Raw genomic sequence first — 16172 nt, forward strand, 5'->3', positions numbered from 1 at the left:
TTTGTAAATAAATGACAGACCTGGTTGTCTAAGACTATCCTGGGCAGACAAAAAGTTTAGCCGTAAATCCTAATCCTTGTGTTTGAAGCAGTTAGAATAACTTCATATTTGTCAAGGACATCGACCTCCAAGTTTATCTACCAGTTGAAGCATCTAGAATTGAAGCATAAATAAACACTTGTCATAGATGAATTAGTGATTAAAATTAAAATATTTGTATTTATACATACATACATTAGATTTAATAATTAAAGTGGTAACTGTCAAGTAAAAAGTATTAAAACATTTTTGTACTAAAATTCCGTGTTAAAATGTAGTTTCAAGATTCATGAATACACTTTAAAGTAAACATGCTTTTTTTGTGTCCAGATTAATAACCAATACAACAAACTTTTGTTTTTTTCACACTTCAAGTAATTTGATATGCTTATACAAAAATATGTCCATTCCTTGTTCTATAGAATCTATGTTTACCTAAAACGATAGATGATCCAAATTATTATTTGATTAACTATCAAGACAATTTGGATTAAAATATAGAAAATACTACGATTTTATATATTAAAATATTACAGTGAATAAGAGTTTAGGATGCAAATGAAAAGCTTGATAGTAAAAGTTACTGATTAGATATAGTGATATGGTGATTTTAAAGTGACATATTTTGATGATTCTGTTACGCTACATTTTTAAGTTTTTTTAAAAGATTGCAGTGCTAGTAAAAATAACACCAAAGCACTTTAGTTAAATTAGTAAAAAGTGTTTAAGTTTAAAAACGTTTGTTAATTTGAATAGATGTAAATATTAAATAAGTGTAAACATGAAACTCACTGTAGTTTACACTGTGGATCATTTTGTAGAGCATAGAGCTGCATCACTCCAAAATCTCCTAGTTTGTTCTTACTGAGATTGAGGTGTTTTAAGTGCGATCTCAGAGTTGAAGCAAGGGAACTGCAGTCTTCCTCTGTGATACTGCAATTACAAACCTGCATAGAAAAAAAAACACTTCAGATTCTCCTGTAAGTTTTAATGAACATTTTTTGTGTCCTATCATATATGTTTTACCACTAATCCACTTGAAAGGCCTCATTTACAAAAAAAAGTGCAGAAATCACATGATCTCAAAATCATCTCTCAACTATGCATGTGTAGAATGGGCCTTATTCATGAAACACAAGCAGAACAATTTTTTTTGGTCTTTGGTAAAAATGTTCAGATGTAAATATGATTATTGTTTGTATTGTTAAAAAGTTAGTTTGAAATGTATCCCTGCACCCTACCATGTATAAATAGTGTGTAAAACTACAATTCTGTGTTGTTTTTGGCAAACCGATGACACTAAATTTTGACGCACTGCCATCATTCTTTTTTCAATTTTTTTTTATTGTAGTTAACTGTTTAGCTTGACACTCTTACTATCTATAAAACCCTGGACAAATGCTACTTTGACCAATTGCCCTAGTAATAACAATAACTGAACAACAATAGAGTTTATATTGTGGGTTACTGCATTTTTATATTCAGTAATATTCTTCAAAATAAGATACTAGTAATATGTTACTGCCATAGATATTGCTCATCATAGTAACTAAAGTGTCTCAGCTGGAAAATACATGGAAAGCATTCTTAATCACCATCAGCTGGCTGTTTTCAGCAGGCGAAAAACATGTTAGTGGACACACAGTATTGAATATTTATTGTTAGGTATATGGCGTATTAGTCTTTTTTGCCTTTATAGGGGTGTGCAATATCATACCATTCACAATAATACCGCCATAATTTTATACATGATAAAAAATGTGTCATATTGCGATATTAATGTATAGCAGATTGATGGTGTATTTTTAGGGATGCACCAAATATTCGGCCAATAATAGCAAAAAGACTTAATAAATAATGCTGAACAATGATGTGCTGAACATATTACAAGCACCGACAGCAAGAGACCATTTAGTACTGCATTGCAAGCCTTCCATGAGAAGAGGAAGGGGTAGTTGTTGCTGGTTACTAGCCTACTGTATGGTGATTAAAATCATGAAATGGCCTTAAACAATTAAATGCACTGCAGAACATTATGTTTTCTAATACGCGCATTAACTGCCTGTGTGCTGCACCAGGGTTCAAAGTCCAAACCGTGAAAGAAATCTGCGCTCGTCAGCTGCTCGGTAACATTTTAATGTTTTTTTTTTACAATGCATTTGACAATGTGATATGTGCATCATAGCAAATTAGAAATGAGAATAATTTATAAATAGTTAAATATATAATAAAAACAAGTAGGCATTCATTGTGTTTGCACTGATAAATGCTGCCTCCTGCCAGCTGCAATCACCAAGAAAACATTGTGCCATATTTTTATTTATTTATTTATTTTTTATTTTGTATATCGTCGTAAATATCATTATTGTAAATATTTTGGAAATATTGTGATATAATATTGAGGCTATATTACCCACCCCTATTAGGAGTAGTCAGATTTTGATCAGGTGGCTTTACATACACTTACAACATGTAGAAGTAAATTTTGCATAACAGAAGCCCTTTAATGTATCTTTTTATGTTGATATGTGCTTTCGTGGAAAAAATCAAATGTCTGTATGTTTTTAAATGTATGAGACTTGAGAACAAAATTAGACAGTATTACAAGTGCTTCTAAAATTGTCCAACAGTTTGATTGCCTTGTGTTTGAGCTCCTCCTTTTCTAGACGCAAGATGTTGTGAGGACAGAGGAATCAAAGCTAGTGGTATTTGTATGATTGTCCTTGCCTCATTACAGTGTATAGTAGATGCATACTTCTCAGTGTTACAGTTGATAATATCATAACAATATGATAACACGCACCTCAGTTTCTCCAGTTTACATTGTGGATTCTGCAGTAGATCAGAAATCTGCTTTACTCCTGAGTGTCCTAGTTCATTGTTGCTCAAATTGAGTGCTCTAATATGTGAAGGGTTTGACATCAGAGCTGAAATCAGAGTAACACAAGCTTTTTCTCCAATACTGCATTCAGACAGCCTGGAGAGAGAATCAAACAAATCTTCGTCAAATTAGAGGACTGGGTCAAATTGGCAATATAATTTGAGAATATCAATACCTAATGTAATAAAATACACTAACAGTAATTTCTCTAGTTTACAATGTGGATCCTGCAATAGACCAGAGAGTTGCTTCACTGCTAAATCTCCTAGATGATTATTATTTAGATTCAGTTCTCTCAGGTGTGAGGGGTTTGTTCTTAGAGCTGAAGTCAGAGCGGCACAGCCTTGCTCGCCAAGTCTGCATTTCCAAAGCCTCAAGAGATAAAAAAATATACTTTACACTTACAAGTCAGCACAGTAGACAAAGGACGTAAGAACATCTCTTTAATAACTCAGTATATACTCACCTGAGCTTCTCGAGGTTACAGTTAGGATTCCTCAGCAGAGCAGAGAGCAGCTTAATTCCTGAATCCCCTAGTTTATTACAGCTCAAAACCAACTTTTTCATGTGTGATGGGTTTGATTTCAGAGCTGAAGCCAGAGCAGCAAATCCTTTCTCTGTAATGTTGCAATCGCACAGCCTACAGCATGATGCATAAAAACATCAAACACACAAACACCATACCACAGATCGACAGAATTTAAAGTAAAGTAAATAAAGTAAAGAAACCATTTTTGGCATCAAACATCCATCTATGCATTTTCAATACATCTGGTTCTATATAGGGATGCATGTATGCTGGAGAATATACAAGCATCTGGCAGGGACGCATGCTGGATGGCCACATACAATTATACACATAGACATGAACACATTTCCTGGACAACTTAGTGACTCCAGTTTGTTTATCATGTATGAAGACATGATACTTGAAGACATACAAACTAAAGAATGTATGTTTTTAATTCTTCATTCACCATTTGGCTACATTAGTTGAGCCACTGGCAAAGCTCACCCAGAAGTATTTGGCACACATCTGAGAAACAAAGTATCATTGGTTGGTGAATTAAAGTATGGCTTTTCGGTATTGTAATTATGCAAAGAATTCACAGAAAGAGCAATCAACTTAACATTGTTTGAGTTTATATATGCAAATTCATTTGTGGTATTCTTCAAAAATAACATCAATTAAGAATACTGACTTGAGTTTCTCCAGTTTACAGCCCTGATCCTTCAGTAGATTAGAGAGCATCTTTACTCCTGACTCCCCTAGTTCATTGTAGTTTAGAGTCAGTTCTCTCAGGTGTGATGGATTTGATCTTAGAGCTGAAATCAAAGCAGCACAATCGTCCTCTCCAATGCTGCAGTCAAACAGCCTGTAGAAAACACACTTATAATAAATTGTATCAATCCAGATAAACTGGTAATAGCTAATAGCCACTAAAAATACGGTTGTTGAAGTAGAAAAGGTGTGTAGCTGGTACACTTGTGTAATGAGTCAAAACTACCAAATCAACTATTTAGATTAGAAAATATAAATCAGATGCACTCACTGTAATTTCATCAATTTACAATCAAGGTCCCTTAGAAGAGCAGAAAGCTGCTTAATTCCTGAACATCCTGGTTTATTATAGTTTAAACTGAGTTCCCTCAGGTGTGAGGGGTTTAATCTTAAAGCTGAAGCCAAAGCAGTACAGCCTTCCTCTCCAATATTACAGTCCCTCAATCTACAGAAAGAAGGATAAACAGTGGGAATAATGATTAACGTCAGCATGATACAATGCATCTAGTCAGGGGCAACCAACCCTGCTTTTGAAGAGCAATTGTGCTTCAGAATTTAAATGCAATTATTAAACACACCTGAACCCCTGATTAAGATGCTTAAGAATAGTTGTGGATGCACATATGTAGACTACATTTCCATAGTCAGGCATCAGCAGAATTAACAGATGCAATTGTGTATTGACCATTTCTATTATTTAATTCAATAAAAAAACACTTACTTTAGCCTCTCCAGTTTACATTGTGGGTCTTTCAGTACAACGGAGAGAAGCTTAACTCCTGAGTCTCCTGGTTTATTCCAGTTCAGATCCAGTTCTCTCAGATGAGAAGGGTTTAATCTCAGAGCTAAGGCCAGGGCAGCACAACCTTCCTCTCTAATTAGGCACCTAGACAACCTGTGGAAAACAGTTCTTATCTACCCTTAACTTGACTTATTACAAAAAGTCTGAAGAGAGGGGGAACAATACATCCACACACATTCAGCAAGAAAAAGCACTCCAGAGGAAAATTAATGTGTTACCTGACAATAATTATAAGATAATGATGAAGATAACAGTTCTAAATATTATTCGAAATATTGCTGAAATCACTTTTAGCACCATTTTTCACCTAATGAATGATAAAAACATTCAGAATCCATCCTGCCATAATAAGCTTAAGAGTTTAAAGCAGCAGGAGTGCATGCAGTTTGCTGTGTTCTATTACATTGTAATTAGCCAATCAGATTTAAAGAACCAATTTTAATTTTTGTGAAATTTAGGCTCAGTGTTTGGTGCTTGTATATTAGTATTATTCATCTGTCATTTAATCTGATTTTAGGCATTACTTAAGGTTAGGTTTAGGTGTAGAGATATGTTCAAGACTAAATGTCTGGATTAAAATATATCATTGTGTTCCTTTTATCTGAGACTAGTAACTGCTTTGAAGAATCTTACTTTAATGTCTCCAGTTTACATTGAGGATTCTTTAGTCCAGTAGAAAGGTGCTTCTGTCCTGAATCTTCTAGGTTGTTGTCACTCAGGTTCAGCTCTCTCAGACTTGTGGAGCTTGAGCTAAGAGCTGAGGCCAGTGCCAAACAGCTTTTTTCTGTGAGACCACATCCACTCAGACTAGAAATAACCATATATTTGAAATATGTAAACATCATACAATTGTGCAGATTCTTTCAAATAAATTGCATAAATCAATCTTCCTGTGTATTCTGGCCATATCTGATAAATCATGTGATGATTTATATGCTTATTCATGCATTTGCATCTATAAATTGCACAGCTGTGATTTATGCAATACACACATTTATCTGTTTTCCGTATCCTGTGTTACTGCATTACGCACAAATGTACAAATTGCATATATGGGTCATTCCTGTGATTTGGTTTTTAAATTCATAGTTTACTAAAATGAAGAGTTTTACTGAAGTATTTCAGTATACTATTGTAACGAAAGAATCAGAGGCGAGCAGATCCATATGACTAAAATAATTATTGCATTTTTAATAATTTTTTTAATAAAACAATGTCTTATTTCTATCATACGACAAGCAATCTGTCATGTGCCTAAGGCGCTTCATTTAGAGTTTGTACTTAGAAAATGATTACCAAACTGTGTACAGTGTCTTTACTATTTTTAAATAAATAAAATAAATGAATAGAACAAACAATTAAGAATGAAAGATTTTTTTGCTGATTACTGTTTGACATGTTACGGACAAACACAATAAAATAGCGATTCAGGTTAAACATCTAAATTAAATGTGAAAATTGTGAAAAAAAAAAAAAATATGATTAATGTGATTTTTTTGTCATAAAATTTTTATTAGGGACACACAAGCAGTAGGTAGTTGTTTGTTTTATAGCAAGTTCTGTGTCATTTTGACCTGTTATGGGGTCGAGTAAAAAAGATATATAAAACCCTAAAAATAATAAAAGATATTTGATATCTGAAGTAAAAAAATATGATTTTTTTTTAGGTTTGATATTTGTCTATTGTGTGGGGTATTTAGAAAATCAATCATATGTGGTTGAAAAAAAAAAAAGGATATTCTTTTAGAAGTTAAAATGTTAGAAAATCCCATCAATGACCCATATACTGGTGTGCATTCTCTTTTCTTTATATAGATTGCAATTTATCATATGCTGTACAGTGTTAGCAAAACGTATATTATTATACAAAAAGAAAAGAAAGAAAGAAAATACTGACTCTGCTTTTCTAGATGTTTTCACTACTGGCAGTAGCTTTAGAAGACATTCCTCTGATGGATCAAATTTGCTTAGATTAAACTCATCCAAGTCATCATCTGAATTTAGCAATACAAACACCAGAGCTGACCACTGAGAAGACGTGAGTCTGGCTTCGGTCAGACGACTTGCACCTGTTTTGCTCAAGTATGTCTGGACTTCCTGCACTAATGAATGATCATTCAGTTCATTCAGACAGTGGAATAGATTGATGGATTTCTCTGGAGAGGAATTCTCCCTGATTTTCATCTTAATGTACTCAACTATTTCCTCTTGGCTGGAGGACATGCTGTCTGTTTGTGCCAACAAGCCCCGCAGAAGCACCTTACTGGAAACAGATGAGAGACCCAGAAGGAATCGGATGAAAAGATCCAGGTGTCCACTCTCACTCTGTAAGGCCCGGTTCACTTCACTCTTTAGAAACTCAGTAATTTTTGAGCTGTGTTCTTTGTTCTCAATACAGGAAATGAGCTTGAATAGAGCAGCAAGAAACTCCTGAACGCTCAGGTGAACAAAGCTGTACACCTTTCCCAGGTAAAATTCAAACTCCTCTCTGAAGATTTGAGTGCAAATTCCAGAGTATACTGATGCTTCTCTGGCGTCAATTCCACAGTCTCTCAAATCCTCCTCATAGAAGATCAGGTTCCCTTTTTCTAGTTGTTCAAAAGCTAACTTTCCTAGTGATAGAGTTAGCTGAGGATTTACTTCATATTTATTTTCATACTTTTGTGTCTTCAGTTTGATCTGATAGATCAGGAAGTGTGTGAACATTTGAGTGAGTGTCTTGGGGATCTCTGCACTCTCTGCTTCACATAACATACTCTGTAGAACAGTGGCTGAAATCCAGCAGAAGACTGGGATGTGGCACATGATGTATAAACTCCTTGATGATTTGATGTGTGTGATGATTCTACTGGCCAGACTTTGATCACTTATTCTCTTCATGAAATATTCATCTTTCTGAGGGTCATTGAATCCTCGCACTTCTGTGACCTGGTCAACACACTCAGGAGGGATCTGATTGGCTGCTGCTGGTCGAGAGGTGATCCAGAGGAGAGCTGAAGGAAGAAGATTCCCCTTGATCAGGTTCGTCAGCAGCACATCCACCGAGGCCGGTTCTGTTATATCAAATAGGTTTGGGTTTTTTGTCAAATTTAAAGGAAGTCGACATTCATCCATTCCATCAAATATGAACACAATCTTGTAATCCTCATAGTCTGTTGATGTCAGTTCTTTGGCATCTTTAAAAAAAAGATGAAGAAGCTCCATAAAACTGATATATTTCTCCTTCATCAAATTGAGCTCCCTGAAAGGAAGTGGAAATATGAAGTGGACATCCTGATTGTCTTTTCCTTCTGCCCAATCCAGAATAAATTTATGCACAGACACAGTTTTTCCAATTCCAGCAACTCCTTGAGTCAGCATGGTTCTGACAGATTTATCTTGTCCAGGTAAGGCTTTAAAGATGTCATTGCATTTGATTAGTGTTTCTGGTGTCTCTGGTCTCCTAAATGCTGTCTCAATCTGTCTCACCTCATGCTCATTATTAACTTCACTAATCCCTCCTTCTGTGATGTAGAGCTCAGTGTAGACCTCATTAAGAAGTGTTGAGTTAATTTGATGGAAGATCCCTTCATTAATTCTCTGAAATTTGTCTTTAAGTTTGGATTTAAGTTTTTGTTGGCATACAGGGGCACATTCTGAAAGAGGAAATGTATATTCTTTGTAATATAAAATATGATAGCCATGGTATATCCTTAATGCAGTTCTTATTTATAACAAACAAATTATTCTATGAAATCTTTTTAGATTGTATTCATGCATTTATCCAAATAATTAAGTAAGTCCAAGTAAGCAATTCCAAGTTCAAGTTATTTTGATTTCTCAAGCGATCATTAAATAGTCTTTTTTTAAAATAGTCAAATGATGCATAGTTCTTACTGGTCTGTAATGTGTTTGCGAGGTCTGCCTGGTTCATCTGCCTCAGGATGTGCAGTGTTATTTTCAGAATCCCCCTTCTCAATCTGTCCTGACCTTTATCATCATTGTCCCACTCTTTCTCAGAGCACACTGGGTAATCTGGACTCAGTAATTTCTTGAATATTTTCAGCTCTTTTTTCATCAGAGAGATCATTTTGGGCTTAAGCTCCTGAAATAAGTGTGCAATCACAGTGAAAAGAGAACCTCCATTCAGTAACAGAGAGGCTGAACTGAACCATTAATATTATTGCAGCACGGACAGCGTTGGAGAGATTAGTTGCAAATTGTAGTTTATTATGGATTACAGGATACATATGCAAAGTGATGAAGTGAATGGATATATTGTATCACAGTCCAAAATTAGATGTCTCTGACATTGTTGAGAAAAGACAAATTGGTGAGAAAATGTGAAGCTGGCCATGCTCCAGGTATCCAGGTATAAATAGGCCAGCGTGGCATGTGGTCACTTACACGTCATGGGTTATTGTTGCAAAATGCTTTGGCTGAACTCAGCTACATAAGGAGTGTTTACTGTAAGTAAATTTAGTTGTCCTAAGACAGGAGCACATTTTGGTTTTATGTTTTAGGAAAATTTAGATGTATGTTTTTGATTCATTTCAATTGTTGACCACTGTATGCAAGCTCTACACCTTACTAGCGTCCTGATTACATAATTTAATGTCCAGAACTCTAGAAGAACAGACTACAGCCGACTGCAAACTTCTGTGCCCATGTGAGAACATTTACTGGTCTCTATCAGAAACGTTTAATAGTACATATTGGTTTAAACATATAGTGATTATATATACTAATATTCACATTTTAGTCATGGTCTAATTTGAGTCCATGAGGTTGTGGGTTTGAGTCCTATGTCTGGCATTGTAGGTGAGGTGAGCGAATAACCAGTGCTCGCTCCTCGTTTAATACCATGACTGAGGTGAGACCCTCGAGCATTGGCTGCCCACTGCTCCTGGTGTGTGTGCACTTTGGATGGGTTAAATGCAGAGCACAAATTCCAAGTATGGCTCACCATACCTGCCCACAAATCACTTCACATATTAAAATGCTTGGGTAAGATCACGTAAAATTAAAGTAATCTTCTATTTGTGTGACTCATTTACTCATTTTTATCACTTTTGCTTTAATTCTCAAAGAAATGTATTCAAGTCTGCTAGTAGTATAGTTATTTTAAACTAAAAAAATAGAAAAGTATGCTTAAAAAAATTACAAGTGAACTTTCAGGATAAAACTACTAAACTTTATTGAGACTATACTTAAGTGTACTAAAAATGCTACTAGTAAGCTATCAGTATATCTGTCACACATGTGGACATGTGGTTTTGTTGTTGTTTTGTCTTCTCCCATGTGCTCTGTGTGACCTACTTTCCGTTAATTATCTTTAGTGTGTTCACCTGTGTGTAGTTAATTTAGTCATTTCCTGTGTGTATTTAAGTCCAGTGTGTTTGTATTCAGTTTGTCCGATTTCGTCTTTAATGCGTGTGGTTTTTGTTCTGCCTGCATATTATTATTTTGCTCTTTGGAAGAGGATTAAGTACTGTTTATTTAGTTACAATACTAGTATTTAGTGACAATACCAAGTTCACATTTAGTGTAGTTTCAGTACAAACTAGTTGTATACTTAAAATGAACAGCTGTTATACGTAATGTACACTTTAATATATTAGAAAGTGGAGTACTGAAATAGTGCACTTACAAGTATACTATATTTGTATAATTTGTAGATAAGCATAATATAGACTAATATACCTTTAACTTACGTTTACGTTTTAGGCAGCTGTAAACAAAGAATACTTTCAGAAATATAATTAATAATAATAGTTTATTTTTGTGGATTTACAAAAGTGTAATCCCAAATCAAATCAATATTTGGCGTGACCCTGCCTTCAAAACAGCAGCAATTATTTTAGGTAAACTTGCGCAAAGTCACGTATTTTGTAGGATTATAGTCAGGTGATCAACCAATTATACCAATTTTCCATGACGTTCTAATTTATAGAGATGCACCTGTATATATAACTACTTAATTTTTCTGCTTTACTGAGAGAAGCAAGCAGCATGTTGATCTGTCAGTCATTGGTTTCTTGTGCTTTCTGCTCCCTTTATGAGTTTTTCATCATGAAAAATGTTTACATTTATTTTATAATCTATACTCCATCCACACAAAGTGAAAACTGAATTTTAGAAAAGTTTATTTAAAATAAAAAAAATGGAATTATCACATTTATGTGAGTGCTCAGATCCTTTAATCAGTACTTACTTAGCAGCAAGCCAAATACCCAAGTCTTTTATGTCTGTACTTTGCTCCATTCAGCTTTCCCTTGACCCTGACCAGTCTCCCAGTCCCACCACAGCATGCCATGCGGCTACCACTAGCGCACTTTACTTTTGGGATGGTGCTCTGCAGGTGATGAGCATAGCTTGCTCTTTTCAACCCTCAATATAACGGCTGAGGTGAGACCCTTGAGCAAAGCCCCAGTGCAGGAAAAATGGCTGCAGCGATTTGAATTTAGACAGACTATTGGCAAGACAGAGGGATCTGGGTAGAAAGTATTTAGGGGCAACAAAACTAAATGATAGTAAGCAGGAGAATTTTAAACTTGACATGAAAGGCCGCTGATAGCCAGTGCAGATCAGCTAGAATAGGGGTGATATGGGCTGAAAGCTTAGTGTGAGTTTTGAATATGGTGTAATGTAGCAAAAGCGTTAGCTGGCCAATGAAAAAAAACATTACAGTAACCGAGAAGAGATGAAACAAAAGCATGATGATTGGTACTAATGGAAGGAAGGAGCTGTACAATTTGTCCAAAGTGAAAGAATGCTAATTTAGAGAGAAGGTTAATGAAACAGGGGTCAAATATAACACATTTCTAACAATACTAGAAGGAGCAATTGAAGTGCCAGTATTAACGCAAGTAAAGGTAGCAAGAACTTTGGTGGTAAGTGATGGAATACCAAAAATTATAATCTCCGTTTTATCCATCTCTAGTTTCAGAAAATTAGAGTTAAGACATGCTCTTGTATCCTGCACAAAAGGGAAATTTTGTCACTTTGGGGTGGACGTAGTGTAGATTTGAATGTCATCATAAAATGATAGGTAAATCTATGACTCTGTAGTATCTGGCCGAATGGTAAAAATTAAATAACACACAACAAAGGCCCAACAGCTGAATGGAAACATACTTTTGACTCTCACAGATGTGCAACGCTGGATAATTGTTTTAGGACTTGTAGTAGATATACCAAATTCACGTCCAGTGCAGTGGGTTGTGGGAAATATCAGCTGTTGGATTGTGCATGGATCCACACTTGAAATATTAAGTGAGGATACTCTTTTCAACGTACTGTTTTGTTAAAACATTTATTTTAATCTCAGATACTATTTAGGATAGACAGTATTAACATTGTGACATAGGGACATACACAATTTCTTTTAAAAATCTCACTCACAAAATCACAAAAATCAGTCTTACCTTAAAAATGGAGTCCAACTTTTTCTTTTCAAGCAAAACTGACCCATCCTGTTTGTTACTGAAAATATTGGAAATTCTGGTAAATATTTATTTTAATTATTTTTTTCCAAGCATTCAACATTGCGTGTATGGTTTCATACAGTATGTAATTTTCTTAGTATTTTCATACCCTCTTTATTGAGGGCACACGGACAATACACATTTTTGAACTTTTTCTAATTAAACACACCAGACTCATTAGCTGAGAATCAGTTTTAATATATAAAATATAACTTGTTTTTTAGCTCTTTGTAAAACTAAACGATTTAGTACATTTAGTTCAATTTAGTTGCAATTGCTAAATCAGATATAAAGGAAGTTTTGTATGAACTACTTTAATATTGCTTCCTCCCAATTCCTTTATTGAAATTAGATTTTGAATGACAGATTTACAATGTGCATAAGATGAGGCCAATTGTGCATTAAAGCCGATCAGTTTAATCACCATTCTAAACGAATGTGCTGTTTTAATTGGCGCGCACACACACACACACACACACACACACACACACACACACACTTCTCTCACACAGACATCAGCAATAGTACTACACACTCACATAAATATTCAGTAGCTCTGAAACTTCAACATTGCAATCATTACATTATATTTCTCAGCAATGAGGGGATAAAACTGATGTTTTAAATGAAACCATAAGTATGCACTCACCTGACATCAGCAGAAGATTCCCTAAAGTTAACTGGTGTGCCCTTTGACTCATCACTCTTCATGGACACACAGCTGGGCTCAGGAGATTCACCCTGAGTACTAAAACACAGCAACCAAAGTTCTTCATACAAAATTAAAAATGAAATTAAGGGTGTGTTAATATTGCTGTTTCTTATGTGCAAGGTCATTATCAAATTTAATGATGGATGAATGATACAAGCACCAAACACTGATTGTAAAGCTAAACTTCTCAAAAACTGTAAACTGGTTCTTCAAATCTGATTAGCTACAATGTTGTAGGAACACGTCAATCTCAGGAAAATCAGGTTCTGAGGAACACCCTGGCCATCTTTTCAAACAGAACAGGCAAAGAAGTCCAAGAAACCATTTCTTATTCTGTTTCTCAGTTCAATTAGTGTTTGGTGCAAATGTGCCAGATTCTTAAAAATGTACTCTTCATTTATTTAAGTATGCACTCACCTGACATCAGCAGACGATTCCCTAAAGTTAATTGGTGTGCCCTTTGACTCATCACTCTTCATCGACACACAACTGGGCTCAGGAGATTCACCCTGAACTAGTCTAAAACATAGCAACAATCAGGCACAGTGAGGTCGCAGCTCACTACACAAAAATTAAACTGCCTACATTTCCAACAACGTATATAAGCAGACAGTTAATGAAAACAATGCAAAAGATTAATACAAAACATGGTTTCATCTTACAATACAAGGATTATGATTTGGGTTTTTTAAAATCCCATGAGCGCTTATACAATTTTCATTAATGTAGATATGCTTAACATTCTCTCACCTATTGACAACGGGTGTGTTTAGGTGTTCCCCAAAGAAACTTCTTTTGGCAGCCATACTGTAGCACTGTTTAAAAAATGCATATAGACAACTTCCTGAAGTTGTGAAAGGTAAACCTTAAAAGATAAACAACTATTTAGATACAGAATATAACTTCAGTACTTACTGTGTGCTTCTCACTTGTCACAAGAGCATTTGGAAGCTGCTTATCGTATCAAATTACTTAAAGGTGGTTTGTTATCGTTCAGTCAGTCAAAGAATGTTTTGGAGATAGAATCTTAACTTTCCGGTTTTACAGCTAGTTTCAGTAATTGTCATTTATCCAAGGCGTGGATATTGTAGAAATGTACTTATAAGGTAATTTGGCTTTATGAAAATAATCACGCAAAATAATTATTTCAATATTAAATAATATTTCAAACAGAAAACAAGATTATTGTCCTTACCCCATTGGCAAATTATTTTGCTTCTTTCAAGTAAAAACTCACTTAGCTTTGACTAGATTATTTCTGAAAACAACACAATTTTTGTGTCTTGAAAATCCTTCTTGATTTAAGAATTTTTATATATTTTGGCTGGAAACAAGACAAAAAAATCTTGGCTTAAGAAGCAGTGTATTCTAGAAATGTTGGTGGTCTAAGGTGCTTTCAATGATGGGGATTGTTTTGTGTTGCATTTGAGCTGCATACACTACTTCCGAACTATCAGATATGGCTTCAGGAGCAATAATGTCTCCCGAGATGGCAGCTGAAGCTGTGGAACTTTTTGAGACACTGCTGTATGCTCTGAGAGAAGAGTTCCCACCACATTATCTTCAGAAGTGTCGATTCTCACTCGTTATAGTGGCAGCACCCAGCAAAGTTACCTTATCTCGTCATGTTACTGTCAAGTAAATGACTACAAAACTCCCGAGCTGGTGGCAATTGCTGAAGAACCACCAGAGGAGTCAGTGGTGTCTTCCATTCAGCTCTCGCTCTGCCCTGTTATGGCTATGGAAGCTGTTAATGATCCTTTGCTCTGTCCTGTCATCAATGAGCTCTTGTACTGTCTGGTTAATAGCTTGAAGGCTGATTTTGAACTCTTTCCCTACTTTGAATCAGCCGAGAAGGCTACCTCTGAACTCTCACCCTGCTCGGAACCAGCCATGTTGGCTGATTATGAATGGTCTAACTCTCTTTCTGATTTGTCTGAATGTCCTGATACAGTCCAGAAGTCTAAAGTTGAATTATCCATTTGTGTTAAATCAGTCTTTACCAGGGAACCCTTAAATCTGTCAGCTTTCCCAGATTCAGTCTGTAAGCCTGTTTTTGATCATTCTGTTTTGTCATTTCCAGCCAGTGAGTCAGTTTTTGAAATGCCTATTTATTCAGTTCATTGCCAGTCAATGCTTGGCTTGATGAGTTTTATTTCTTTGTGTCTTGTCAGATCCCCCTAACAAGCAGGACATTAAAGCTTTGGTCTGTTTAAGGTAAACCAGTTCAGGTTTCGATTGTAAATCCATTGGTGATCGGTCTGCTGGTTTGCTGCTAACTAATGTCCTCAATACTGAACCATTGTTACTGAACATTGTTTCCCTGTACAGTCAAGGCTATGTCAATATATGGTCCTTGTTGTCTGTCTCTACTCTCCTGCCATCCCAGTCTTTTCCATTCTGCAAAGTTTTAAATCTGAAAGTGCACAGTGTATAAAGTTATTGTCTCTCAAAAGAAAGAATTTTCTGCTGAAGAAAACCGCATATGCTGGTTAGGTATGTTTTGAAGCTGGGGTGCTTAGTTTTACTGGTTTTAGCTGGTTTCCGCTGGTCCTTTGCCAGCATGTGAGCAGTATAAACCAGAAAAAGGACCAGCGTAAACCACGATGCTTCAAAACATACCTAACCAGCATATTCATTTTTTAACTCTGAATCATTGAAATGAGTCCCAAACTGTTTCATGTTGATGTCAAAATGAAACATTAGCATATTGCCTGGTGAATTGGTCATTTCGAATGATGAAAATGCAAATTCATTCTTTGCCACTAGGTGCTGCTTTTGGAGCATTAAAAGCTAACAAACACTGCTTTAAATGAAATCGACCAATCACTGGAGGGGTTTGGAAAAATTAATTGTTAAACAAATTCTTTGGGAGTCATTGAGCAAATAAGGAAAACCTAGATTTTTTAAGTGTGATTTGTCCATGCAACTTGGGCTATGAGCTTCTCCACCCTTCCTCCAGGCTCTAGGATCTTGGTTCCCAAATCAAA

At 35.5% G+C, this 16172-nt stretch overlaps 1 protein-coding gene across 5 annotated transcripts; it reads right to left on the reverse strand.

Annotated features, from left to right (window-relative positions):
• Nucleotides 1-15: 15 nt before the first annotated feature.
• On the reverse strand, nucleotides 16-14189 carry LOC122328833 (NACHT, LRR and PYD domains-containing protein 12-like). 5 transcript variants are annotated; one of them, XR_006247837.1, is made up of 16 exons: nucleotides 14098-14189; nucleotides 13933-13997; nucleotides 13600-13701; nucleotides 13120-13218; nucleotides 12411-12468; nucleotides 8881-9088; nucleotides 6902-8639; nucleotides 5638-5811; nucleotides 4924-5097; nucleotides 4474-4647; nucleotides 4123-4296; nucleotides 3387-3560; nucleotides 3119-3292; nucleotides 2843-3016; nucleotides 832-986; nucleotides 16-153 (listed from the first exon to the last, which is right to left on the reverse strand). XR_006247837.1 is itself a non-coding variant. In XM_043224833.1 (16 exons), exons 2-16 carry the CDS (start codon nucleotides 13986-13988, stop codon nucleotides 138-140), a joined length of 3651 nt encoding a protein of 1216 aa, XP_043080768.1. In that variant the 5' UTR covers nucleotides 13989-13997; nucleotides 14098-14189; the 3' UTR covers nucleotides 16-137. The 5 variants fall into 5 exon arrangements, 4 of the variants coding, with proteins under 4 accessions (XP_043080768.1, XP_043080769.1, XP_043080770.1 ...); XM_043224833.1 differs by having other exon boundaries at nucleotides 832-984; nucleotides 2840-3016; XM_043224834.1 differs by lacking the exon at nucleotides 14098-14189 and having other exon boundaries at nucleotides 832-984; nucleotides 2840-3016; nucleotides 13933-14056.
• Nucleotides 14190-16172: the final 1983 nt, after the last annotated feature.

Source organism: Puntigrus tetrazona, chromosome 23, assembly GCF_018831695.1.
Source record: "Puntigrus tetrazona isolate hp1 chromosome 23, ASM1883169v1, whole genome shotgun sequence".
NCBI lineage: Eukaryota > Metazoa > Chordata > Actinopteri > Cypriniformes > Cyprinidae > Puntigrus > Puntigrus tetrazona.

Excerpts from the sequence above, each read along its gene's own strand:
- LOC122328833 (XM_043224833.1), bottom strand. The coding sequence starts at position 13,988 with ATGGCTGCCAAAAGAAGTTTCTTTGGGGAACACCTAAACACACCCGTT. Across the intron at positions 9,089-12,410 it reads AGTTGGACTCCATTTTTAAG|GAGCTTAAGCCCAAAATGAT; the intron begins GTAAGACTGATT and ends CACTTATTTCAG. Across the intron at positions 3,293-3,386 it reads TGTAACCTCGAGAAGCTCAG|GCTTTGGAAATGCAGACTTG; the intron begins GTGAGTATATAC and ends TTATCTCTTGAG.